General features: G+C 37.5%; 2 protein-coding genes across 4 annotated transcripts in view; one reads left to right on the top strand and one right to left on the bottom strand.

Annotated features, from left to right (window-relative positions):
• Positions 1-200: 200 nt before the first annotated feature.
• Positions 201-27,618, bottom strand: DTD2 (D-aminoacyl-tRNA deacylase 2). The gene is made up of 3 exons (XM_082452298.1): positions 25,107-27,618; positions 21,124-21,193; positions 201-17,448 (listed from the first exon to the last, which is right to left on the bottom strand). The coding sequence occupies exons 1-3, from the start codon at positions 25,215-25,217 to the stop codon at positions 17,123-17,125; spliced, it is 507 nt and encodes a 168-aa protein (XP_082308424.1). The 5' UTR covers positions 25,218-27,618; the 3' UTR covers positions 201-17,122.
• Positions 23,678-27,659, top strand: part of NUBPL (NUBP iron-sulfur cluster assembly factor, mitochondrial) — a 329,428-nt gene continuing 325,446 nt past the window's right edge. For 2 of the 3 annotated variants that reach the window (XM_082452223.1, XM_082452220.1), the window contains exon 1: positions 23,678-25,051. The gene's annotated coding sequence lies outside the window, so the exon portion shown is untranslated. The remainder of the gene's footprint in view (positions 25,052-27,659) is intronic. The other variant, XM_082452222.1, reaches the window with a different exon arrangement.

Below are 27,659 nucleotides of genomic sequence, written 5' to 3'. Positions count from 1 at the left end.
GGTGGTAAGGGGGAGGAATGGGCAGCAACAGACTTACCGTGGTGGCCAGGGAGAGAAGGCTCTGGATGATGGGATCCGAAGCTGACTCCAGGAAGGGTGAAGGAGGTGTCTGTGGGGAATCAATAAAAGTGGTGCTGAGAGGAATGAGAAGACTCCTTGGTCAGCTTGGCAATTTTTCCCTGCCAGGAAGTTCCTGATGGGAACCACAGGAAACACCATCATAAGCCAAATTAATCATGGAGTTTATCAAGGTGAAGGAGCAAAATTCAATGACATCAGTGGCTCAGTTCTAAACATGAGCCAAAACCTAAGGAATGGGATAGGTCAAGCCAGAGCTAGGACTGAAGAAGCATATTACACAAACTCTTAATTTCAGCTGCAAGCTCTTTAGGCAAGTATACTGTTTACCTGTAGACAGGCAATTTAAGAGAATAATTTAGTGCTTTAATTTAGGAATGTTTCATCCTTTATAAGTAGCATATAAGACATCCCACCAAAACCTTATTCACCAGTTGCAGACATTTGAATGTAAAAACTTATGACGGATGATCGTCCACTTAAAAATTAAACGCCTTTGAATAATAACCACACAAGATAATGTGAGGATTCAAATAATTTGTTGTAAAATTCATAATAAGATTATTTGTCTAGCTCAAGATATTGAATTTACCCAGTAAAAGGGCAGAACTCTAACTGGTTGATAAATAGTATTCTTGCTGAATTATCATACGTGAGGAAAAACTATATACAATATTATAAAAAATACTTATGGAAATTCTTATCAGTTACTGTGTTTATGAAGACAGATCTATTATAACTTCTTTGGACACATTATTCTTGAAGGAAATTCTAATAAAAATTAGTTTATATGGCAACTTCTTGTTTAGCTATAAACTTAGAATAGAGAACCTTGTCTAGATGCAAATATTTAACTGACCACTATGAACAATAGCTAGAAATTAAATTAACCATATAATATAGTTAAGATAATCAGTGGAGCCAGAGTCATAGATCAGAAAGAAAAAGAAAAATGTTAATAATATGGAATAGAATTACATACTCTCGAACTCAATTTGTTAACTTACAGGCGTTCACAGACCAGAGCACAAATCCATTTATAGACCATACTTGCTCATCTTAATAATATTTTATTGACTTACACCTTTTCTCCTTTTGTCTGCTTCCTCTCCCTTATACTCCCTGAGATCAAAATTTAAAAAACAAAAAACTTTTTCTTAAGTATTATGATAAAATATTGTTTTTAAAAAGCCAAATATAAAATCCCTTTATAACTGAACAATGCTAAAATACCGGTGTTTTATAAAAAAAGATTATAAGGGAATAAATAAAAATGAAATAATGATATTTGAGCAATGAGCATACAGGCCTTTGAATCTTTTCATTATCTTTAATTGTGTATATTACTTTTACCACCCCCCAAAAAAAGAAAGCATTTTTTAAAGATTTCTTTTTGCGATTTCCAGGTGTAATTTTCCCCCTTTGGAAAGGTACTTGATACATAGTAGTTGCTCAATGTAAATTTGATGAATAACTATGCAAAATGGCAACTACAACTGCTGGCAGATCTTCTTTAGAGAAGCCAAATGATAACACTGGCTATGGTGAAGTAAGGGTAAAATAAGTGAGTATTTACTCATCCACCTGCCCAGGGGCTTCTAATTAACTATCCCTGAGACTGTTATTAGTAGGGTGTCCATATAATTTATTGTCTACTGGGACACTTTTGAGAGTCAAAGGGGAGCTATTTATGAATATGCCAGGTTCTTAGATACGACACCTAAAGCACAAGCAACCAAAGAAATAAATAGATTGGACTTCATCAAAATTTAAACCTTTTGTTATTCAAAGGACATTACCAAGAAAATAAAAAGACGGCTCATAAAATGGGAGGAAATATTTGCAATCATTTACTGATAAGGGTCAGGTATCTAGAACATATAAAGAACTTTTATAATTAACAATAAAAAGACAAATAACCCAATCAAAAAATGGGCAAATAATTTGAATGGACATCTCTCCAAAGAAGATACACTAAAGGAGAATGAGCACATGAAAATATGTTCAACATTGGTCATTAGGGAAATGCAAATCAAAACTATGACATACCACTTCACAGGCACTAGGACGGCTAAAATTTAAAAAAAATGGAAAATAACAGGTGTTGGTGATAAAGTGGAAGAATTGGAACCCCCATACACTACCAGTAGGAACGTAAAATGATGCAGCTGCTTTGGAAAACAGTTTGGCAGTTTTTCAAAAAGTTAAACATAGAGTCACCATATGATCCAGCAATTCCACTCCTAGGTATATATTCAAGACAATTGAAAACACACATCCACACAAAAAAATTGTACTTGAATGTTTACAGCAGCATTATTCATAATTCATAAAAGCCAAAAAAGGAAACAATGCAAATGTCTACCAATTAGATAAATGTATAAACAAAAATGTGGTATATCTATGCAATGGAATATTATTTAGTCATAAAAAGGAATGAAGTTTTGATACATGCTACAAACGACAAGGGATGAACCTTGAAAACATTATGCTGAATGAAAGAAGGTGTACGCAAAAGGCCAAATATTGCATGATTCCATTTACATGTACTGTCCAGAATAGGCAAATCCATAGAGATCAAAGGTCAATTAGTGGTTTATAGAATCTGGGGGTAAAGTGGAAATGGGGAGTGACTTTAATGAGTATAAAACTTCTTTTTAGAGTGAGGAAAATGTTCTGGAATTAGATAATGGTGATGTACAACCTTATTGCAATATTGTACAATACAACAATATTGCACCGCCATGTGAATATACTAAAAACCATTCAATTAGACACTTTAAAGTGGTAAATTTTATGGCATGTGAATTATATATCAATAAATAAACAAACAATAAGCAAACAAGTAAGAAAGCTGGACCAATGGGGGGAAGTGGAACTGAATTATGGTCATTGTAGATCAGGCACTCAATGTATTTCCAGTCCTGAAAGATAAATAGGTGGAGAAAGTCGGGGTGGGAGAAGGTGCCTAGATGCTTTTCCTCAGAACAAAATGTTTAAACCTGAAATCTAAAACTTAAAGCAGAGCCTGCACTAATATTAGATATTACTTCCATATAATCTCCATTTCTCTTCATCTCTCCTAAACAATATGAAGCCAAAATTTAGTGTTTTCATTTCCTTTAAGTCACCATCTTTTACTTTATCTCTTCTAAACAATATATAGGCATACTTAGTGTTTTGGTTGTATTAACATCCCTTCTCTCTCTCTCTCAACTTCTTTTGCTTCATCTCCGACAAACAATAGTCAGCCAAAAATTAACATTATAATTCCATTCACATTTCTTCTCTCACCTCCCTGCAATCTTCAGTATTTCTGTGTCCTGTCTCCCTCATATAAGTCTCTAATCACTTTTTCTTTGCTCTGCTCTCTCTTTCCTACACAACTCAGCTTGCTCTTTCTCCTACTAATCCCACTTTATCGTCTAAAATACCATCCTGAAAAATAAATAAATAAATAAAATACCATCCTGTTGCTAATAAACTTTCCTATATTGTTAACCTTTCCCTAACAGTCTTTTGATCTTTTTGCTATGATGGAAACCCGACTTCCTCCTGACCATGAAGGTCCCTTTAAGGGAAGATTATTCCTATTTCAAGACCAGGAAATGGAGCTGACATTCCTCTGGCTCTCTCGTGGTTTTCAGAATATAGTTCTTCTTTGTTCCTCTTCTGACATCCCCTTGATACATCACTCTTTCCCCATCCACATCTCTGCCTTTTGCTGACCTTCATATCACACTTCCACAGTGATTAAAAAATTTGGGCTCAGGGTCATGGGTATTTCCTGCTGTTCTGAGTCATACCATTCTGGGTTACCTTTCTTGTCCAAATGGGGTACTAGCTTTTAAATTCCTTACATCCTCCACTGCAGCTACACGTTCCCATGGCCTCATTCTAGATTTTGTTGTCACTCATAATAGCTCAGAGATCTCATACTACGACCAGTCTCTAATCTTTCCACATCCTCTACTCTCTCTTAGAAATTCTCCTTCTAACTTCTGAAAAGCACTAGTCTTCTCGACCTCTTCCCTCATCTAGTCTGTAAACTCCTAGTTGATTTTACTCTTTTTTTCCCTTTCCTTATCCAGTTTGGTTTATGAGGTCAGTTGTTTCAACCATTTTCTTACTAACATTCCCAGTTCCTTCCACTCCATGACCTTAACACACTGCATCTCCTCTGCTAATGCCTGAATGTGAATCAACCCAACCATCTGCTTTTTCCGATCTGCTCTTGGACTGCCAAGAAAATTGTGTAACTGTGCTTTCTAATTTGTTGCATTATTTATGATTTCTAGCCTCAGCTAGTTGGCTCACTTACCCATTTCCTAAAGTGGCTACGTCAGACATTCACTACTGTCCTCCAGCCACTACGCCAAGCCATCTTCCTCTCTCCCAGATGATCGCATCTTATGTTTTACAGCTAAAGTAGAGGTCATGATGTCTGAATTCCACTAGAGCTCTCCTTCTCATCCCATACTCAGCAGTCTTTTCCTCTTATCTCAGAGATACCCAAAGTTTTCCAGTTTTCCAAAAGCACTCCTCCGTCTATGCTTTCTGTATGATATTTTTTGTTCCATAATTTTGCTCCATAAACCTCTCTGCTTCTTTCTTCAATTTCTCTCTCTACTTCCTCTTCCTCTAAAAACATGCTCAGATTTTTTGCATCTTAAAAAAAAAAACCTTAATACTGCCTTCCCACAGAACTACAACTCTTCAATTTCCTTCATACTCAACTTCCTGAAAGAGTCATCTACATTTACTATATTTTCTTAGTCCCATTCAATCCTCAAGACATTTGGCTTACATAATTCCAGGGAACCTGTTCATAGTGACCTCCTAATTGTCAATCCAAATGGCTTATCAAAAGTTCTATCTTATTTGACTTCTCTACTCAATTGGCTATTGTTCACCATGACCTACTTAAATAGAAATTCTTCCTTCTCTTGGATTTCATGTCAGCATTCTCTTAGACTTTTTCTGCTTCTTCTCGTCCCACTCTTTGTTAGCTAGCCTCTTGATGGCATCTCTTAATCTGCCTGTTTCTTAAATAATTAGCTTCTTACTGTTTCTGTCTTGACGTCTTTTCTACACACTCTCTTAGACGACGGCATCCACTTTGGTGACTTTTTAAAAAGCGTATAGTTCAATAGTTTAAGTATACTCACATTGCTGTATCTCTACATACATTGTTGTATCTCTAGAACTTTTTCATTTTGCACGACTGAAACTCTATGCCATTAAACAACAACTCTCCTTATGCAACAACAACTTACCCTGCCCCCAGCCCCTGGCACCCACCATCCTACTTTCTGTTTCTATGACTCTGACTATTTTATATACCTCATGTAAGTGGAATAATACAGAAGTTTTCTTTTCGTGCCTGGCTTGTTTCACTTAGCATAATGTCCTCAAGGTTTATCCATTTTGCAGCATGTAATAGAATTTCCTTTCTTTTTTTTAAAATAAATTTCTTTTATTTATTTTTAGTTTTGGCTGCGTTAGCTCTTTGTTGCTGCAAGCGGGCTCTCTCTAGTTGTGGTGAGCGGGGGCTACTCTTCGCTGTGGTACACGGGCTTCTCATTGCAGTGACTACTCTTGCTGCGGAGCACGGGCTCTAGGCACGTGGGCTTCAGTAGTTGTGGCTCACGGGCTCTAGAGCGCAGGCTCAGGAGTTGTGGCGCACGGGCTTGGTTGCTCTGTGGCATGTGGGATCTTCCTGTACCAGGGCTCGAACCTGTGTCCCCTGCATCGGCAGGTGGATTCCTAACCACTGTGCCACCAGGGAAGTCCAAGAATTTCCTTTCTTTTTAAGGCTGAATAATATTTCACTGTGTGTGTATACCACATTTTGTTTATTCATTCATCCTTCAATGGATGTTTAGGCTGCTTCCACCTCTGGCTACTGTGAATAATGCTGTTATGAACAAGGGTGTGCAAATCTCTCTGGGAGACCCTGCTTTCAGTTCTTTTGGATATATACCTAGAAGCGGGATTGCTAGATCATATGGTAGTAGTATTTTTAATTTTTGAGGAACCACAACTATTAACCTTGGTGACTTTAATTACCATGTATGTGTAGCTAACTTCCAAATCTACACTGGATGCCCCAATCGCTCTGTCTCCTGAAATATATAAAGATATGAACCTACAAAGGAGGGAAACATGTTTATCTTTTTATCCACTATGTATCCCAGTACTGGGTATACAAATGCTTCTAAATAGATTCTTATTTAGAAGACTATGCCTTTTGGGGGTTTCCCTGGTGGTGCAGTGGTTAAGAATCCGCCTGCCAATGCAGGGGACACGGGTTCAAGCCCTGGTCCGGGAAGATCCTACATGCTGCAGAGCAACTAAGCCCGTGCACCACAACTACTGAGTCTGAGCTCTAGAGCCCGCGTGCCACAACTACTGAAGCCCAAGTGCCTAGAACCTGTGCTCTGCAACAAGAGAAGCCACCAGAATGAGAAGATCGTGCACCACAATGAAGAGTAGCCCCCGCTCACCGCACTAGAGAAAGCCCGCGTGCAGCAATGAAGACCCAAAAGCAGCCAAAAATAAATAAATAAATTAATTAAAAAAAAAAAGACTATGCCTTTTGAATTCTGAGTGTGTCTAACAAAGAAATTCTAGGAGGGCTAAAGTCCAATATTTTTCCTACTGATTATTGTGTAATTCAGGATGAATTACTATTGTAAGCTTAATGGTAGGCACCTTGCAATGTACTTATCTGCTTCTTATAATGCTTACTACTGCTTTGCACATACTGGGTCATAAGTACCTGGTTAATTAAATAATCTCAAATATAAATCAAACTGAGAGTAGCAGTGGCCCACTATTGAAATACTTGTATAATTTCTTTTCCCTATTTCTAAATGAAAATATCAAGGAAAAAGAGAGGAGAGAATACAGGAATTATGTCATTACTCTACTCCTACACATATTTTAGGATAAACACAAATATGTGAGCTACGTACTAGATAAACTTTATTCTGATCTTATGACCTCAGTAAATAAGAATCTATCTATCAACAAAATGTTTGGAAAAGTTTAGCACATAGCAAATTTACAACACCACCGAAAAGGAAAAGATTAAAAAAAAATCATTTTGGAGCATACGGACACTCATCATTATCACTTATGAGATAACAGCAAGAACACTGAGTAACATTTAAAATAGTATTCTGAAATCTTCTTGAAATTAAAATTAGGCCCAGATTTATAATGGAAAAAAAAAAACCCCACAAAAAACGCTACCCAACACCAAGGTGACTGAGGGCACAAAATTTAATCATTGCTTAAGACAATCAGACACTTTTCTCTTTCACTGGTAAATATAGCTTTAAAACTTGCAGTAACTTCTGCTGACTCAGAACCCTGAGAAAATAAGTCACTTTTTTTATAGGGAGGAGAAGAAGAAGAAAAGGATATTACCAACAATGTAAAAGGAATGCAGAGTGGTAATGGCTATGAACACTGGAATCACCACGGAAACACAGAACTATGAAATGGCAAAGGGCTGAGTGAAATGCCTGAAGCCCATTTTATGGTCCAGCTTTTAAAAACCAAATGAAAACTCATGAGATGCAAGAAGAATTTAGTTATTTTGATGAGTAACACACATACTACTTGAATGAAAAGAAACAACTATAGCTCAAATGAACACAAACTGAAACTTCTTTTTTTTTTCAGTTCATTGGATTAAAGTTTAACCAACTCCTGATTTACAAGATTCAGTTTTCAGAGTTCCACAAAATGGTAGAGCTGAGCGGAATTTCAGAATTTGTCAAGTGCAATTCCCTCCCTTATGATGAGTCATGATGGGATTGAGTTACCCTAGGCTAGTGTAACACACACAGTCCATGGGAAAGCCAAGACTTCAACAGAAGCCTCTTGACTCTTAGTTCAGAGATATCACCACAAAGATTATACAATTAGTTCTCAGATGCTAGTCTGTATAAGAGTCACAGGTGGGGAAAAGTGACTTAAAATGTAGTTTCCAGGCCTTTTCTCAGAAATTCTGATTCAGTAAGTCCAAGGTGAGACACAGGAATTTGCATTTTTAACAAGTTTTCCTAGTAATTCTGATTAGGGTGATTCTCAGACCATACTTTGGTAAACTACTAGAAAGTTCAGCAAATCATGGGTCATTTAGAAATAGGCTCTTTTCTAGTCTCAGGTGCAGACTTCCAGGGATAGTTAACTAACCTAACTGGAAAGGTGGAAAAGTTATTTCTCCCATGGGTCACCATTTGGGACCTTTAAAGACAAAGGCACACAGAGTAGAGAGGCTTTCCTATAATGTAAGTATAGTAAATCTGGGCATATCAGTGAAATGCAGCAGGCTCATACACAACCTTGGCCTCGGACTTCCCTGGTGGCACAGTGGCTAAGAATCCACCTGCCAATGCAGGGGACACGGGTTCAAGCCCTGGTCCGGGAAGATCCCACATGCTGCGGAGCAACTAAGCCCATGAGCCACAGCTACTGAGCCTGTGCTCTAGAGCCCGCAAGCCACAACTACTGAAGCCCGTGCTCCACAACAAGAGAAGCCACCACAATGAGAAGCCTGCGCACCACAACGAAGAGTAGGCCCTGCTCGCCACAACCAGAGAAAGCCTGCATGGAGGAACGAACACCCAGCGCAGCCAAAAATAAATAAATAAATAAATTTAAAAAAACAAAAACAAAAACCTGGGCCTCTGAGAGGAGAAGCTAACCAGCAGAGGCAAAAGGGGAGAAAAGAAGAGGAATAAATTAAAAACCTTTGGCAAACAAAATAACCTCTTCTTGGAATGGACAGATGGATAGATAGGTAGTAAAGCAAATATAGCAAGATGCCTATTGTAGAATCTAGGTGGTGGATATGTGGGTGTTAACTATGCAATAATTTCAACTTCTCTATATGTTTGGACCCACTTCCCCAATTCTTGAAACCTTAACTCCAAGACACTGATGTTTCCACTTCTCCCACTTTTTCCACCCACCTATCTGTCTGACCTTTCTTTCCTTTGTCAATTTTCCTCTTCCTTCTGTTACTATAAATTTGGTTGGACCTCAAATCCTTTGTTGTTCTCTACATCACCTCTCATAGATCTCATCTTCAAAATTATACTGAAATGCCAGTGCTCCCCTAACTAGATGAAATCTCTTGTGTCTCCAAATTTCCACGGTACTGTTTTTACCTCTCTTTTGGCACCTCTAGTTTCTCTGTGTTCCAGTTAACTATCTTAACACACCAGTTATTTTGTAATCTCCTGAGGAAACTGCCTTTTCATTTTTAGTGTGCCTCTTATAATTACCTGAGTAGGCTCTCAGTAATATTGGATGATTAAATCTCATCTATTTCTAGGGTTTCAACTATCACTGTTATAAATAAGACTCACAAATCTATACTCTCTCTGCCCCGAGTAACAAATCTGGTAGACATTTCTACTTTATGTGCCTCAAACTCAATGTATTAAAATCTGAATTCATCTTCCTCAGTAACCCATACATGAAATCTTAGAGTGATTTTTGATTCCTCCCTTTAGCTCCACCACAGCTAATCAGCTGTCCTGAAGTGTATTTTTCTTCAAAACACCTTTCAACATCTCCAATTACGTTTATTTCCATGTTCACAGCCACTACTATAAGTGAGACCAAATCCCTTTATGTCTGCACTACTCAAAAAAATAAAAATAAAAACAAAAATCTGTCTTCCTATCACAAAATTTCCTTCTCTCTGTAATCCTTATGTACCACTGTCAGGTCTCTCCTCTTAAAAACGGTCTTCATTATGTCATTATTCTCTCTAAAAGCCTTCAATGGCACCTTATTATCTATCAGTCCAGACAGAGTTTGAAGTGCCCTCCCCCACACCTCATGCCTATAGACGTGCTACCCATTCTACAAGGGATGGCTCAAGTTGCCATGCCTGTTTTAACACAGGGATTCACCACTCTAGCCAGAAGCATCTTCTCCCTCTGCTGCTATTCTATAGCTCAGAGATAGCATTGTCCAGATAACACTGATCACACAGTACCTAGTTCATTTCTGTGTCTATCATGTCCCCTACTAGATGGAAATTCCTTGGGGTTAAGGGTCATATCTTGAACAATTTGTATTTCACACAGCTCCCAGCTCCACTGCTGACCTGCAGATTCTGAGGATTATAACTTTCAAGTGGAGAGCAACTATCCACGATGCAGTATTAAGAAAATGTTAGAACATTTTCAACACCTGGCTTAAAAAAGGCAAGTATGCATATGATGAAAAGAAATCAAAGCCATGAAGACTACCTGAATGTAATCAGGATATAAAATAATTCGGGCACTGAGAAAATGAAACTGTGATGATCATATCTACTCATTAAAGAAACTTACCTTGGGGCTGCAAAGTAAATTAAAAGAATGCCTGGAGTAGAAAGTGTGTCTTAGTTTATCTATGTTAGTATAAAGCTATGTAAATAATATCTCAAAGTTGGAGTCAAGGATGGCATTTTTGCTAGTCTAGTCAGACGTGCCTTAAAAAGACTCCATATCTCCCCCTCAAAAAAAAAATGTCCACAATTACTTTCCCAACCCCAACTGTTTATAATAGTATTAGCTAATGGTTCTCAGGTACTGTTTACATAGGGTGTGGTGCATTCTCTACATAAATTTCTCTTTTCACATTCAGAAAAAAAGCTGATGTAATAGGTCAAATTTTATTAAGCTTCTTAAGAGAAAAATGCTAGCTAACACAGTGCAAAAAATTCATTCATATGGAAAAGTCCAGTAAAAAGAAGTAGGATAATATTTATCATGAAGTTGGCTATTTGTGATGCATTCCACAGAACTGCTTTATTTTGTAATTAAATATAGAAGGGTCTTAAAGCATGTATCAAAATTAATATTTATGAATAAAATAAAGACTTTTATATTTGATTCACAAAAAGTTTATTTTAAAAAGGACTCAAATACAGGTTTTCTTAAATGAAATTTGTTTTTTTTCCTTCTGTGTTTTAAGAATGGCTTGCTTCTTGTAATCTTTCTTAGGTACATAAATACAGTTATACTATATTAGAAAGATAATATAGAGTAAGCCTTAAGAAAATGTAAAGTGATCACCCTTGTTAAAATGAACAAAATCCAACTGAGTAAATTGAAGATATAATTGACTCTATTAGGAAATTCATGAATCAGGCAGCATCCCATCTAGCAACTTTTCAGGCGCTGTGAGGGGTTGTACAAAATGGAAGGATTTTACAGGAAGAAGGGTGGAGCAAAGTAGCTATTAGCAAAAGAAAAGAAAGGACTATTTTTAGGCCAGAACATCTTTCGGGGGGAAAGGATGAAGGGAAAGGCAAGGGTTTTATTATATAGATGGCTTCTTCTTCTGGAGGCTGGAGAGAGCCCAGATGGCAGATTACCTAATTGGTGCTGACCAAATAATTCCAGACTGGTTAAGATTACATTTCTGAGGGGACCCTCCTACACTGTTGGTAGGAATGTAAGTTGGTATAGCCACTATGGAAAACAGTAAGGAGGTTACTCAGAAAACTAAAAATAGAATTACCAAATGATTCAGCAATTCCACTCCTGGGCATATATCCAGACAAAACTCTAATCCAAAAAGATACACGCACCCCTATGTTCATAGCAGCACTATTCACAATAGCCAAGACATGGAAAAAACCTAAATGTCCATTGACAGATGAATGGATAAAGAAGATGTGGTACATTTATACAATGGAATACTACTCAGCCATTAAAAAAGAATGAAATAATACCATTTACAGGAACATGGATGCAACTAGAGATTATTATACTAAGTGAAGTAAGTCAGAAAGAGAAAGAGAAATACCATATGACATCACTTATATGTGGAATCTAAAATATGACACAAATGAACCTATCTATGAAACAAGAACAGACTCATGGACATAGAGAACAGTCTTGTAGTTGCCAAGGGGGAGGGGGTTGGGGGAGGGATGGAGTAGGAGGTCGGGATTAGTAGATGTAAGCTATTATATACAGAATGGATAAACAACAAGGTCCTACTGTATAGCACAGAGAATTATACTCAATATCCTATGATAAACCGTAATGGAAAAAAATATAAATATATATAACTGAATCACTTTGCTGTACAGCAGAAATTAATTGCTACAATTGTGCTACAATTTCACAACATTGTAAGTCAACTATACTTCAGTTAAAAAAAAAAACACTACATTTCTGGTGAAGGTTGAAACTGCAATTAGGTTAGATCTTACATCTAGGTTTGGTATCATGGGCTTTAGCACAAGTGACACCATTTTGGGCCTGTGGCTTTTCTCTTTAACACACTGATGTAATAAACTAACAAAGTAGAAATAGCAATGCCCACATTTGTGTTGAATCTCAAAAATGTGTTTTAGTTTGTCTTTTAACTTTTCTGGTGTTATCTATTGTATTCAAGAAAGGGGTAGTAGTATTAAACTTGCTTCCTGCACATTCCAACCTCTTTATTCCTTAATGACAAAGAAATCTATTTGTGAAATACTGGTAAAACCGAACCAAAATCAAGAGTATTCCAGCCACTGATGAATCTCCATGTTAATTCAGGTAACATTTACTGTGAATTATTGAGCATGGACAACACGGTGCTATGGAAGTACTGTGGAGATTTAAAGAAAAATTATATTATACTATGTGTGCTCACTGTCATATTGTCTCTGCCCAATATTGTTTATATTCTTGTAGTTAGGACATATAAGCATTAAAAAAAAAGGTGAAGTACTCAATCTCATAAGACACATTACAAGTGTCAAGAGTGGGACAACCACAGTGCCCAGGGAGGTGGAGGCAGGAGAAATTACTGTGGGGTCAAAAGAGATTGACTTGAGCTAGATATTGAATGATGGATTTAGAGGAGAGCAGAAGACAACTCTGCTTGTCTTCTGAAGAAGCGTGAGCATGATCTAAGAAGGGTATAAAAAGAGCTATCTTGGAGAATTTCTATTGGGGCGTAGAGGGAGAAAGGGTTAGAAAATCAAGCTGTAGCCAGATTATGAAACTGTAATATCAGCTTTAGAAGTCTGGGCTTCATTCGAATAACAGTGGTTCTGAGATTCCAGTATATACAAGAATCACCTGGGGGAGATAGGTGACTAGATAGATTTTAACTCCTGAGATTCTAATTCAATAAATTTGGGATGGTCCCAGAAAATTGCATTTGGTAAAAAGTTAGTCTCCCCAGATGATTCCCGTACAGGTGGTCCAGTGGCATACTTTGAGACACTCTACCTGAAGACAAAAGATTAAGAATCTTTTCCTAATTGTAGTAACTCTTGCAAATTTTATGCCAATTTTCCATACGCTTGAAAACACCTAACTGCTAGGCCCAGAGGTCTCTCCTCAGTCTTTGTGTTGTCCCATTTTTCTTCAGTATTTGGCACTGACTGTTTACACCTTGAAAACTATCTTGTTAACAATACATTTTCTGGTTCTCTCTGGCTCTTTGATCTCTATACTATCCTCTGGCCTCTCATATGTTGCCTCTTCTTTATGTTTTCTCAGGATTCTGACTTTGGTCCTCTACATTTCTCCCTTCATTTCATTCACTCCTAACGAGTAAGGAGAACCTTCATGCCAACCTCAGAAGTTTAGACTTTGTCCTGTAGATAAAAAATAGTTATAAAAGTTTCTAAACAGTGGAATATCATACAGAAAGGAATTTTCTAGAAACATTACCTTGGAGATGGTCTGCAAAAAAGGATTAGAGGTAGGAGAAATAGGAGGAAGGGAGAATAATTAGACTATCAAAATAAACAGACATTTAAAGTCATCATCAAAGTGTGGCTTCAGAATGAAAATGTTAGTTTTCTAATAGTTCTTCCCTTTCAGAAAGTAGTCTTACTTCAATAAATTAATAGATAAAGCACTTCTAGAAATACTAGTTTCACTATTATGTGAGTTTTTAAGAAATAACTATAATGTAACAAATCAGGTCCTCTGCAATGTTAATCATAGATAATAAAAGTTTGACATGTCATCATTCTAACACCAATGTGAGTTATCCTCCAAAACAAGTGGCATAGGATTCTATAGTATTTGATCCTTATATCTGATAAGCTTAGGTCTTTCATTATGGAGTCAATAAATCATTAATACAGATATTATTAATAAATGTCAATGCCTTCTTTTGACTTGAACAAATGAAGAAATGTAAAAGTGTTTGATTTACCTAGTATGAGTATATTCAAGATAAATTCATACTCATTGGTAGTCCATGTCTTATACACAGTATTTTATATAATTGAATCCATGAAGTTTGCCAAATGGACAGATAAAATAGCATTTAGGAATGATATTCTAAGTGCAGTAATTCAGACAGAGAAAGACAAATATCATATATCATTTATGTTATCTAAAAAAATGATACAAATTAACTTATTTACAAAACAGAAACAGACTCACAGACATAGAAAACAAATTTATGGTTACCAAAGGGGAAAGGGGAGGGAGGGACAAATTAGGAATTTGGGATTAATAGATACACACTACTATATATAAAATACACAAACAAGGTCCTACTGTATAGCACAGGAAACTATACTCAATATTTTGTAATAACCTATAAAGGGAAAAGAATCTGAAAAAGTATACATATATATATACTGAATCACTTTGCTGTACACCTGAAACTAACACAACATTGTAAATCAACTATACTTCAATTAAAAGAAAGAAATGATACTCTAATTTAAACATTCTAGAATCTTTGAAAAACAGAGGCAGAAGGCACCAAAATGAGGTGTAACCCTACCGCCACCTAATTTAGTACATAAAACCATTTATTGGCTGTTCTTTCTCAAGTGATCCACACTGGGAGATGCTAAGCCTTTATGAAGATCAATTTTAACTCTCACTACAAGAAAAGTCAGGGGGATAGAAATTATTGCTCCCTAATGTGTGATCTTGGGAAAATTATTTAAGCATTTTCTTACTTTCCACAGCATTATTGTCATTATATACTGTGAAGATAAAATTAGGTATCTGTTGAAGGTTCTTTGAGCACCTTGGGCCAGGAGAGCTACAGAAAGCCAAGGTGTAGTTATTTTCATATCTACTATTTCTCTTGCCTTTTCCCTCGTTCTAGCCTCCTTGGAAATGAAACAAACTTGCCTGTCATCTTCTGTTTAATAACTCTTCATGTTGAAATTGCTATTCTCCACAAGTACCTCAAAGCAAATTTCTTCTTAAGGAGAATTGCCTGAACTATAAAATAGCAATCTAGGGCTGTGAGTCAGCATTTCACCCACACACATCAAAATGATTTAAAATAGGTAACACATAATCTTTTTGAAAGACATATAAACCTCCTTGGAGAAGCTTTGAGAAAATTGGAGTTTGAAAGTTTATGAATAGTTTATTACATTTCAATAAGTGTATTGCAAATCAATAAAGCAAAAGTTAAGGACAAATGAGCTCACTACCAAGTCAGTTATTGATCCTTAAGTTCCAAAATAGAATAGTACAGGAAGGATATAGAGAAAACAGGACTTTTTGTGATAACAGAAACTTTAAGTATCTTAGGAACATAAACCTAAAGAAATTATAAGACACAAAGAATTTTCAACAGCTACTTAAGATGTTTCTTCAAGTCAATTTTTTCATTTTTTTGATAATTAGAAACACTATTTCATTTTCACTCTTTAAAATATTAAATCAAGTCAAAGGAGTTTGTAAAAAATGAATACTACCTTTTATTGATTCATTTATTCTTTCAATTTCTTGTATATCTTCCTCTCTTGGCTTTGAAAAGTCTACCTTATTAGATGTTTATCTTATATGACTGTCTTAGCTTGGGCTGTTAGAACAAAATACCATAGACTTATGGTGGCTCAAACAACAGAAATTTATTTTCTTATAGCTCTGGAGGCTAGAAGTTCAAGATCAGCGTGCCAGCATGGTTTCTGGTAAGGGTTCTCTTCCTGGCTTGTAAATGGCCCCCTTCTCACTGCATTCTCACATGGTGGGCAGAGAAAGGGTGAGCAAGCTCTCTGGTGTTTCTTCTTATGAGGACTCTAATCCCATCATAAGGGCCCCACTCTCATGCTCTATCAACCCTGATTACCTTCCAAAGGCCCCATCTGCAAATACCATCACATTGGGGAACTTCAACATATGAATTTTGGGGTGGGGTGAGGACACAAAAATACACTAATAGAAAAAATGATACTGGCTCCAAATCATTAAGTCGATAAAATGGAAATGAACAAGTCAACCTGTTTTCAAATAATTCCAGTAGAAAGCTTTCCTTTTTATTCCTTTTATTCCTTTTATAGCAATCTAAACCAACAAGAAAGGAACTTCCTAAAAAAATTTATGAACATTAATTTAATGAAACAGTAACTTTTAAAAACCAAAGACAGAAAATGCAACACACATTGTTTTGGTAAAGAACTGAGAAACGGAATAATAAGCCATTAGTATATTAAATAAAAACAACTTTTAGTCCCCCATATCTTATTGCTATATCAACTAAAGATTCTTAAAATAATTTAAAGCACTTGGATGTCCTTGGAAAATAATATTAAAATGCACAATAACATTTCTGTATTACATTTTCATAGATATTATTAGAAGGAATAATAAATTGCATATTCTTTCATTCGAAATATGGAAATCTGAAATACTAAAATAAAACTGACTAAATTATAATCATAACACAAATAGTGATTTTTACTACATATTACATACATTTGAGGATATAAGAAACATATTTTTCTTGATTGCACAAAATGCTTAATTGCAAAATGCTTAAATACAGCTCTCTAAGAACACTTCCATGTTCTTATCAATGACCATAAAGCGAATACAAGGCATTTTTCAAAATTTTGAGTGTGAGTTTAGGGGAAAGCAGGATGGAAGGTGACTGAGGTCCAGAGTTTAGGTGACGTGGCAAGGTCGTCCAATTAGCAGGCTGCAGAGTTATGGATGGGACCCAGGATTTTCTTGTCTAAACTGCTGCAGATTAGTGTACTCAAGCAGAAGGGGAAGAGAATCTAATTACAACTGTAGAAACTTTTAATTTTTCAAAACTCAATTAGGTGTGTGTATGGTCCATTGGTGTCGAGCTTTAACACCTGCCTGTTGCCGTAAGTGCCATGTTCCACCACAACCCCAGCTTCGGCACACTTGCTGTTAGCAGCTAATTCTTTTTTACAGAGAGTCACAAATTGGGAATAAAGTTCTAACCCCTCTTCTTTTCCAGAGTTAGAGTGATACTGCATGCTTCTTCCTTTTACTCTCCCCCCAAGGGTGGCTTGAGGGATGATAAGAATGTTGCCAGGTAGATCCAATACAGAGACATGCTTGCCATTTTCTGTTTCACTTAATTTCACATTTAACAGTGTATTAACTGGGTAGGGAAGAAAGGAGAACATTTTGAGGTAGAAAACAAACATGAAGAAAACCAACAATCCTCTAGTCAGCAAACCTCATGTTTAAAATCCAGTTTGTCAGCTCATGCTTTTAACCCAAAGTTTCTACTTAGATTTTAAAAACTGCTTCAGTAAGCTAAATGATCTAAGCATGAAAAACAAGGAAAATTTCATGCAGAAAATGGCATGATGTTTTAAATCTGACTTGGCAGTTAGGATCTCCTAACAATAAGATCATCCAGAAAGGACTAAAGAATTAACTGTATACTGGAACTTCAAGATACTGTTGCCCTGGGGGATACATGAAAAGATTTTGCCTTTTTGTTCCTTTTTATATTTCAAAACAAATCCCACTGGGAAAAAAACATGACAGATCCTCCACACACCTATTCTACTTTATAACAAAGAACATTAAATAAAAACCTTAGTGCATTTATTATTTTAAACTTAGTTGCCTAGAGTTCTAAGCTGAGACAAAGGTTCCAGGTTCAATCCCGTTATAAACTAGCTGATTTTGCAGTTTTATAACCTCGAAGACATTATTAACATAGACTAATCATTTTATAAACATCACCAGTGCGAGAAGGATAAAGGTGAAAGTGAGAATCATCAGAAATTTCATTGTCAACTGGGAAAGTAAATCCAAAGGTACAGAGTTACTGGCATTATCTTCATATACATACAGGAAAATATTGTATTATGATTTTTATGGCATTTATGCAAGTATACTCATAGCTAATAAGAAGTGTCAAAACAACCATAAATATCCATGTGTAGCTAAAAAATCTAAACTTAGAAAACCTTTACATTTCAACATTAGCCATTTTCAAAACAATAAGCAAAAGAAATGCCTAATATAAACACCCTTAGGGTCTTCCTACCTCTATAAAGGGTATAGATAACTTCTGCTTGTAAAGAATAGTCCTGAGAGGACACAAACGGTAAAAGAACTATTGAAACCTCACACTCCTGTGTGAATAATCAGGCTTGAAAAGGTATGCTTTCTGGTGGGGTAGTCAATGGTTTCAACTATTAGAGAGCCTGTAGTAAATATTAGCAAGGATTCAGTACAGTGGCCCCACTCTACAAATCAAGGAACTAATCTGGTGAAAACGTGCCAAGGTGAACACCCAAATGAATTCCTAAGCTCTGCATTAAGCACTATCAGTTTTCATTTAACTAATGCCTATTTTAAGATACCTCTAGGGACTTCCCTGCTGGCGCAGTGGTTGAGAATCTGCCTGTCAATGCAAGGGACATGGGTTCAATCCCTGGTCTGGGACGATCCCACATGCCGCAGAGCAACTAAGCCTAAGCGCCACAACTACTGAGCCTCCGCTCTAGAGCCCGCGAGTCACAACTACTGAGCCCATGTGCCGCAACTACTGAAGCCCGCACGCCTAGAACATCTGCAACAAGAGAAGCCACTGCAGTGAGAAGCCTGCGCACCGCAACGAAGAGTAGCTCCCGCTCGCCACAATTAGAGAAAGCCCGTGCGTAGCAATGAAGACCCAACACAACCAAAAATAAATAAATAAATAAAATACCTCTAATTTTCTCTATTACAAATAGGACTTTGCTATATAGCCGGCAGTCCTATTGAATGCTTCTAAGAAAACTATAATTCTCTGGAGCATTTCATTCCATGGAAATCACTATCCAGCTATCCAGGCCTCAGGCTAGTGACAGACTAAGGAGGCAGTTTTGAAATAACAGGCCAGAGAGGTAAGTATAATTTATTATACTTGCACACACTTCCCTCTACTGGATCTAACTGAGAATTCAATTAATGCTGTTGGTCTACAAATATAAGTATGTAGAAGTAAATATAATACAAACACAAATGTCAGTAAGTAGAATTAAAATGAGACAATGAATTAATGGCATCTTGGAAACTCAAAGATCCTAAGACAGGTTATCGATCAAATATCTCTAATGACGTATATGGGAAGTTAAGCTTTGGCAGGGCCCTGGATCTCTGTCCAATTATACCGAAGATGAATTGAGGAAGATTCTGCACATCTATACATTAGCCATGCTATTTCAGACTTTATGGATATAACTGGCTGTTATGTTCCCAAGGGCTACATGATTTGATTGGAAAGATCTGAATCCATGTAATAAGTATGAGGTCAGGTTTAAGAGAATCCCATCACACTGGCTTACTTTGCCTCCTGGAACAGAGGGAAGTACAAGCTATTACTATCAATAATAGATGGACTTATTTTGCTTATAACTCACACCAGTAGAATGTGATTCTTAGAGACACAGTTCTTTACTGAGAATCATGATATATAAAAGCTTTGTGTTAGACTATCCACTGGAAGAGTTAAGGTGGACTTCCTCTGTGTTTTTATTTGGCCACAATTTGGCCAAAAATGCTCTTCCTGTTTTTGAAGATTTCTACTATATACTTTTCATGGTCAAGAAAGCTTTAATTCAAGGCAAAAACAGACAGAATGTCCAATATCCAAGCATTAATTCCTGGCAATAACCCTCTGTAACAGGAGACCTCATTTCATTTTCTCTTTAAACCCTTTAAAGCTCCCTATTATCCTTCAGATTCAAATTTCAAACTATTACAGTTACTGGCTTTCCATCCTCACCTATTGCAGTCCCTTCTCAAGTCTAGTTTTCACCCTCTGACAAAGTTGTTAAACATGTTTGATGTCTCAGCATAAAATCCCCTCTAGAAGCTTTAGCCCTTTGTCCAAGCTGTTCCTCACTGGGCTATTTACGCTTGAGTTCCACTACTTAAAGCTCTTCTAGGTTAACTTCCGCCTACTTCAACTACCCATCTGTATAATTTATATTTATTAATCCAACTAATGGGTACTGCCTTTACTAATGAAGAGAATATAACCTGTCCCCAACCTTAGGGACAGCTTGACTATTTCAGGCTTCTTTTTTTGTACATAATTATTCTATCAAACACTGTCTTGAGATAGTATATGATTTGATTTGGTATATCGGAACCTATGTAATTATCACAAGGAATGTGCAGTGATAAAGACTATCGAGGACACTGGAAAGCTGCAGGCAGGTAAATTATTGTTCAGAGATGCCTGAACACTGACTCTTTCTCTGCCCGCAGAGGAGGTGTGGCTGTGATGACACTGAGCTTGGTTTAATAATCATATTTATACACGTTTCCTACAAAGAGGTGCATAAATGGTTAATGTAAAGTCTTCTATAATAATGATATAAGCCTGATCTGCACAGATTTGATGGGAACCACATCTTGTACATACAGTGTCACCTCTATGCCCCTGTTAGGGACTCTGAGAGATAAGGAAACTATATTAAGAAATGCAGCATCTATTTCTCCTTATGTGGCCACCCTGCTTCCAACAAGTTTCTGTATCCTCGGCTGAATCTCAGTGTGTTGTCTGTGTGTGTGTGTGTGTGTACACTCTTCTAAACCAATCTATGGACGATCTGAAATGCTGCAGATATTTTAAAAGAATTCTACCACACTTGCTTACATTAAGCTTTGGAAAAGGCAAATAGCTAAAGTCAACAACAGTACACAGAGTTAAGTCATTTATAACTTACATACCAGTACAATTTAAGATTGTGCTTTTTGCCCCTTCTGATTCATCTATCTATTGCTAGTCACTCTCACTCTTAAAAAAGAAACATCAAACACATACCCATTTTGGGAAGAAGCTCTTTATCAGCTCCCTTGAAAAAGCACACATAGATCACTAATCCTCTCTGGACCTATGAGAAACCACAATAAATTCAGATTAGAAAGAAGCGTCTATATACAGAGGTAAATGAATAAAATTTCACAATTTTTATAGATAAAAGGTTAAATGCAAAAGAAGAGGAATAACTTTTTATAATAGACTTAATTTCTTAAATATGTGAGAAAATAAAATCTTTTTCAATATTCAGTCACCTCAGTAATCATTTCTTTCAAAAATTAAGTTTAAAATACAGCCAAGATTAGTAAAGACCCCAAGTTATACCTTCAAACATTTACTTCTTTTTTTTTAAATTTATTTATTTATTTTTGGTTGCGTTGGATCTTTGTTGCTGCACGTGGGCTTTCTCTAGTTGCAGTGAGCGGGAGCTACTCTTCATTGCGGTGCACGGGCTTCTCATTGCGGTGGCTTCTCTTGTTGTGAAGCACGGGCTCTAGGCGTGTGGGCTGCAGCAGTTGTGGCACGTGAGCTCAATAGTTGTGGCTTGCAGGGTCTAGAGCGCAGGATCAGTAGTTGTGGCGCATGGGCTTAGTTGCTCCGTGGCATGTGGGATCTTCCGGGACCGGGGCTCAAACCCGTGTCCCCTGTATTGGCAGGCGAATTCTTAACCACTGCGTCACCAGGGAAGTCCCCAAACATGTACTTCTGATCAAAATCATTAGGACTATGAACTAGCCTCTTCCTGAGTATGGCTGACAGACTTATATTTAGTTTGCAGGGGCCCATTTATTCAACACCAAATGAATTCACATTATATCAGATATGGCTGATGTATAAACAACACTGTAACTGATATGTCTTTTGACATCATCATTCTTTGTTCCTCCTAATCCGTTTACTTATAGATAATGAAAATAAGGGTCTGATTCTATTTCAATAAACTCCAAGAAACTGCTGTCCAATTATTTTTTGTTATTTTTGTTAATACATTAAATACACAGTGATTAAACCTTGGAAACTGCATTCATATTAAGTTCTACATCAAGAGGTTGTCTGTTATCAGGAATATAAGCTTATGTATTTTATATAATGACTTGGATAGTTCTTTATTAGCTCTTGTAGGATAGAGACTATATGGAAAAGAGGCACTTGACAAATGACTTTGATTTTGCTGCAGAGTGAATCATTAAATTTTTTATTAGATTAACCTTCTGAGTCCAACAGCTATTACAAAGATTGAGTTAATATCTGTAAAGTGCTTAGAACAGTGCCTGGTTCATAGTAAGAGCGATACAAGTGCATATTAAGTGACTATGTAAAAAGAAATTTAAGGACTGAAACACAATTTATTTTACATCTTAACTCCCAAAGCACTTTACAGACTGTTTTGTACATGATAGGGACTCTGTTGACTGCATTTAAGTTCTACTGTGTATTACAGGCTCTATGTGTTATCTAAATACTCTTCTAAATAAATATAAATGCAGCTCTGCACTCACACCTGATTTACCTGGATAAGACATAACCTTTTATAAGTGTAATTGTGCTCTTGAACAAACAAGTGCCTCCAGGGCACACCCATCAGTAAGGAGGTGGCAGGTTGAATAATACAGATATCTGCACCACTGTCACAGCTCTCTACACTGGGATTGTTTCAACACAGGCCAAAATTTCTCAAGCATATTCATATTTGGACACATGCAATGTCAGAATTAAGTAATTGCAGGAATGAACACCTGTTGGGACTTCCCTGGTGGGCCAGTGGTTAAGACTCCACCCTTCCATTGCAGGGGTTACATCCCTGGTCAGGGAACTAAGATCCCACATGCAGCATGGCTTGGCCAAAAACAAACAAACAAACAAACAAAAAACACTAGTTCTTTCCTTCTACTCACCACACTACCTCTTCATTAAGGTATTTTCTTTTAGTTTATTCCATCAATAGCTCTTAAGTTGTGACCTACAAATTCCCCTCCTCAAGTCAGAATCACCTTCCTTGTAGCTTCTTTTGGTATAAATAGAACATTTCAAATATATAGGATAGTACACATAATTCTCACTGTAGGTTAAAAATGTTCACCTCCCAGGAAGAAAAACATTAGCCTGTGACAGCAAAGGTCTAAATGAATGAAACCAAGAACACGCAAAGTAACCTTCAAATCAAAAAGTAATCTTCAAAACAATTAAAAATGTTTTTTTAAAAAAATTAGAACTTTTAGTAATAGAATAGCGGATGCTTGAGAAAGAGGAAAGAATTTTTTTTTTTAAATTAATTTATTATTTATTTATTATTTTATTTTTGGCTGTGTTGGGTCTTTGTTTCTGTGCAAGGGCTTTCTCTAGTTGCGGCAAGCGGGGGCCACTCTTCATCGCGATGTGCGGGCCTCTCTTGTTGCGGAGCACAGGCTCCAGACACGCAGGCTCAGTAGTTGTGGCTCATGGGCCTAGTTGCTCCGCGGCATGTGGGATCTTCCCAGACCAGGGCTTGAACCCGTGTCCCCTGCATTGGCAGGCAGATTCTCAACCACTGCGCCACCGGGAAGCCCAGGAGGAAAGAATTTACTCTCTCACTATCTAATTACTCGTCAGCTCTTTATGCTAATTTAGCCATGTGTGGGAGTGGAAGAGAAAGCTTTAAAATAGCTTTTAAAGTTAATAAACACACTGATAGTTTGGAAGGCTGCAATAAACTATCCGTGATTTTGCACAAGGAGATGTGACATGAAGAATATAAAAAGATAAAGAAGCATGGAAGAAATCTAAATGATTAATAGTTTGGGATTTATAGTCCCATGAAGCAAGTATAAAAATAGGCAATTCTTTGGACAGTATGGCAAAAATAATAAAATCTCAAAACAGGGAAGAGAAATTTTTAACAGACCATAACAAAAGTAAGAAATAAGAAATGAATTTTTGAGAAAGAAAAAGGGAGGGCAAAAACATAGGACTGTTTATGCTTATAAGTATTTCCAAATTACCAGGGAGTAACAGATAGTGATTTAAGAATAGTCACCCACATATAGTTCATGGGTAGTATTTAAAATAATAACTAGGATTGTGTTAAGGAGTGCTAGATTTGGGACGGAATTCAGCAGATGAATGAATGAAATGCTTCTACATTAAAGTTTCTGAGTACCTCCACTAGTTTTATTTATTATTATTACACATTTTTTTCCTTCATTTCAACTTACTCCAAAAAATAAGTCAGGGGCCTTAAAGAAAATTTTGTTTTTGCATGGAATTTTGTATATGGGCAGGCTCTTCTAAAAAGGCAAATATTCAAGCAGAAGGATGTCACATTGGTGTAAATGTTTTAAATTCTTTGGAGGAAATGTGTTTGATAACAATGCAACATTATTATAAAAGTAGTCGTTTTTGTTCCTAGTGGGAAATAAGTCAAGTTTTTTAAAGTTTCTTGAAAAAAGAACTGCTTCATGGGCAATCTCACGTCTGTGCTAACACCTAGCTGCAGTCAACCTAAGAGGGAATTCGACGGGATCCGGAGCACAAGTCAAAACAGATCTTGAACGCTTGCAACAAATCTAACCTAGAAGCTCGAACCAGATCAGGACAAGTCACCAGCAGCCCGAGCATCGCGCGGGGCGTGGCAAGGCTTTTTGCTCTTTTGAAGCAAGAAGTCTGAGCTACTAGGCCTAAAGTCCACCGAGCTCAGGTAGGCAAACAGTGAGAGGAAGCTCCCAATTCCCGGAGTGCCAAGCAGGGGACACCCTCTTCCTCTCGGAAAATAAGTCCGAGAGAGAAGGGGCCGGGGCCGGTGGTGCAGGACTGAGGAGAGAGGCGACGCCAGGCAGGAACTGAAGGCAGCGTTGGGCGGACCAGCCGTGAGTCCCGCCCCGCCCACAACACGTGCCAGGCGCCAAGCGACCGGCTCGGAGGGAGACGCGGGGGCAAAAATCACCGAGACAGCGCGGTAAGAACCGCCCCTGCGCGCCACAGGATAACCGGAGCTGCGGGGTCGACATTACCTCCACCCAGTGGGCCGCGGCGTCCCCTTCGGCGGGGCGTACTTGCAGCCTGGCGTGCAGGCACTGCTGCAGGAGGGCCCGGGCCTGAGGTAGCCGGCCACTTTCAGCCATGGCTCAAGCCCGCGCGGATATCCCCCAGGTTCCGGCCACGCGCCGCACAGGCCCGCCCCCGGCGCTCAGGGAGCATTGGGCGGGGCGCGACGCGGCGGAGGGACGTGCGGGTCGCCCGTGGCTACGCCACCAGAGGGGCGGGGCCTCTGGATGGCTCTCCGGTGGCCCGGATGTGCGGCCTTCAGAGACTTGTAGGTACTAACCCTTACCCCAACCTACATACAACTCGGTAGAAGGCGCTCAGTGTATGCTTTTAAGGGAGTGAAAAGACCCAGTGGTTCTCTTCCCTACATACCTTTTAAAGAGACATTTTTCAGCTCAGAAAGTTTACAGACGTTGAAAAAATTTTAATCTGCGTAAGTCCATATTATGCCCATTATGAAGATGGGTAAATAGAATGAGTCAATTGAATCACAAAACAAGCGGAGGTGGAACTGAAAGCTATAAATCTTTCAAAAAAAATCTCCTTACCCCAAACAATAAAACAACGCTGCCTCCTCTATCAGGAATGCTATAAATCATTCTGTTCTCGCAGTTATGGAAAGGTATTGGTAGGCTATGTGAATACGTATTTGGAGATCAATCTTTTAGGGAATATCCTTGCTAAAAATATTCTTATCCAAGAAAGTGTTTGATTTTAATAAATTTTTGAACACGCTACTAATTCAAAAATAAAATGACATAGTCTGATGCACATAATGATACTGAATTCTGTGGTCTTTCCTGTAAGTACATATTAGAATGTAAATAAAATTAAACAAGGGCTTGATTTTCTTTCCCACATAACGTATTCCTTGAACCTGCATCAGATTAGCATTATTTTTCTATGGGCTTGGAGGGTTTAGATGAAGAATAATAGTGTTACCCTGACTGCATTACCCAGGTCATTGATTTGGGCTCGGTTGGCACAATATGCCTATACATCCTGGTCTCTGTTTCAGAAGATGACATCACTGACAGTGTTGCTATCCATACAAAGTAGTGTAACTGAAGAAAATAATCCATGTGTAATGAACGGTCCTTTCTGCACAGAATTGAAGCTGCCTGTTTGCTGATTATCTTGCAGGCTGCCTCTCACTTTTTGTAAAAACAGAAAGCAGAATCTCACATTATCTCTGATTGAGGCATTGTAGGGGTTCCTACATTTGTTGACATTTGTCTGCAAAGCACAGACAAATTGCATTGTCTGCACCTTTATGTCTCTTTTCTCTTTCACTCCCAGACTCAAGTTTTACAGGCTTGAAGGAACTTTGACCTAGAGGGCCCTTAGCCTTCGCCCAGAATAAGAGAGGACTTCATGTCCGTTTGTATATGGGTGTAGGAGATAGGGAGCTCCCTTGAAAATAGTCTGTGGTTCCCAGAAGTTTTTCCACAGTGAAGGGACTTTAGCAAATTGAGAAATCCTTCCTGTGAATAGATGGAGTCTGGTTGGTAATGGTTAGCCTCTCAAAAAACACCAATTACTTTAAATCTTCCTGTTAAGTGAGGATCTTATTTTTTCTTTCTACCTGCAGAGGGCAGTAGAGAGTAGGCACCAAAGAGAAAGTAGTTGCTTTCTGTATTTTATTTATTTTTTTGAACATCTAGTTTCATTCCACAAAGAATTTAAGAAGATCAGCCATACCTGCAATAAAATAGTGAAATGTGAATAAAATAAAGCATAAGGAGTAAAGAAAATGGAATTATGTCAGTCGGAATGTGGGAAATTGAAAACAAATAGACACGACAGTGGTTCTTGACTGGAGTGCTGAGATGATAACGTAGCAAAGTTTTCACAGATATATAACTTCAATTTTTGTTATAAAACAGTTATGTTCATCACATGTAATGTTGACGTGGAGCATGTTGTACAATTTCCTTTAAGTTAGATGTAAGAGGCAAAGCACAACATTAAGTTGGCTCTAGAGGAAGAATATTCACTGGAACATAAGAGAGCTTTGCCTTGTGAGTATACAAGAAATGACTGTCTGGGCAAGAATAGTTCTCAAACAGCTACAGTGCTGAAAAGACCATGCAGCTAGTGCATTAGTTGTGAATGCATTCTAGGCTCTCTGAGATGGTATAATAATTTAGAGTTATTTTAAGTTGTTTAATTCATTCAAGTTGGCTGCCCCAAATTTTAACACTGAGAACCACTTCTGAAAGATCCTTTGCAGCTGATAATAACCTTCCTGATTGTAAAGAGAAAAAGAAAGAAAAATGAACTGTTTCGTAATCTGTTTCATAGACTAAGAAATCTGTTTCTTGGACTAAGCAGAGCTTTTCCTAAAATTTAGCTCTAGAATGAACTTTTTTTTTTTTTTTTTTTAATAATCTCCCTGGGCTTCCTCATCTCTGTTCTATTCTGTTGTCAGGGAAAGTTTTTAATATATATATATATATATATATTTTTTTTTTTTAAATTACTTATTTATTTATTTATTTTTGGCTGTGTTGGGTCTT

Source organism: Balaenoptera physalus, assembly GCF_965194825.1.
Source record: "Balaenoptera physalus genome assembly, chromosome: 2".
Taxonomy (NCBI): domain Eukaryota; kingdom Metazoa; phylum Chordata; class Mammalia; order Artiodactyla; family Balaenopteridae; genus Balaenoptera; species Balaenoptera physalus.
This window is presented reverse-complemented; position numbering and strand designations above follow the sequence as displayed.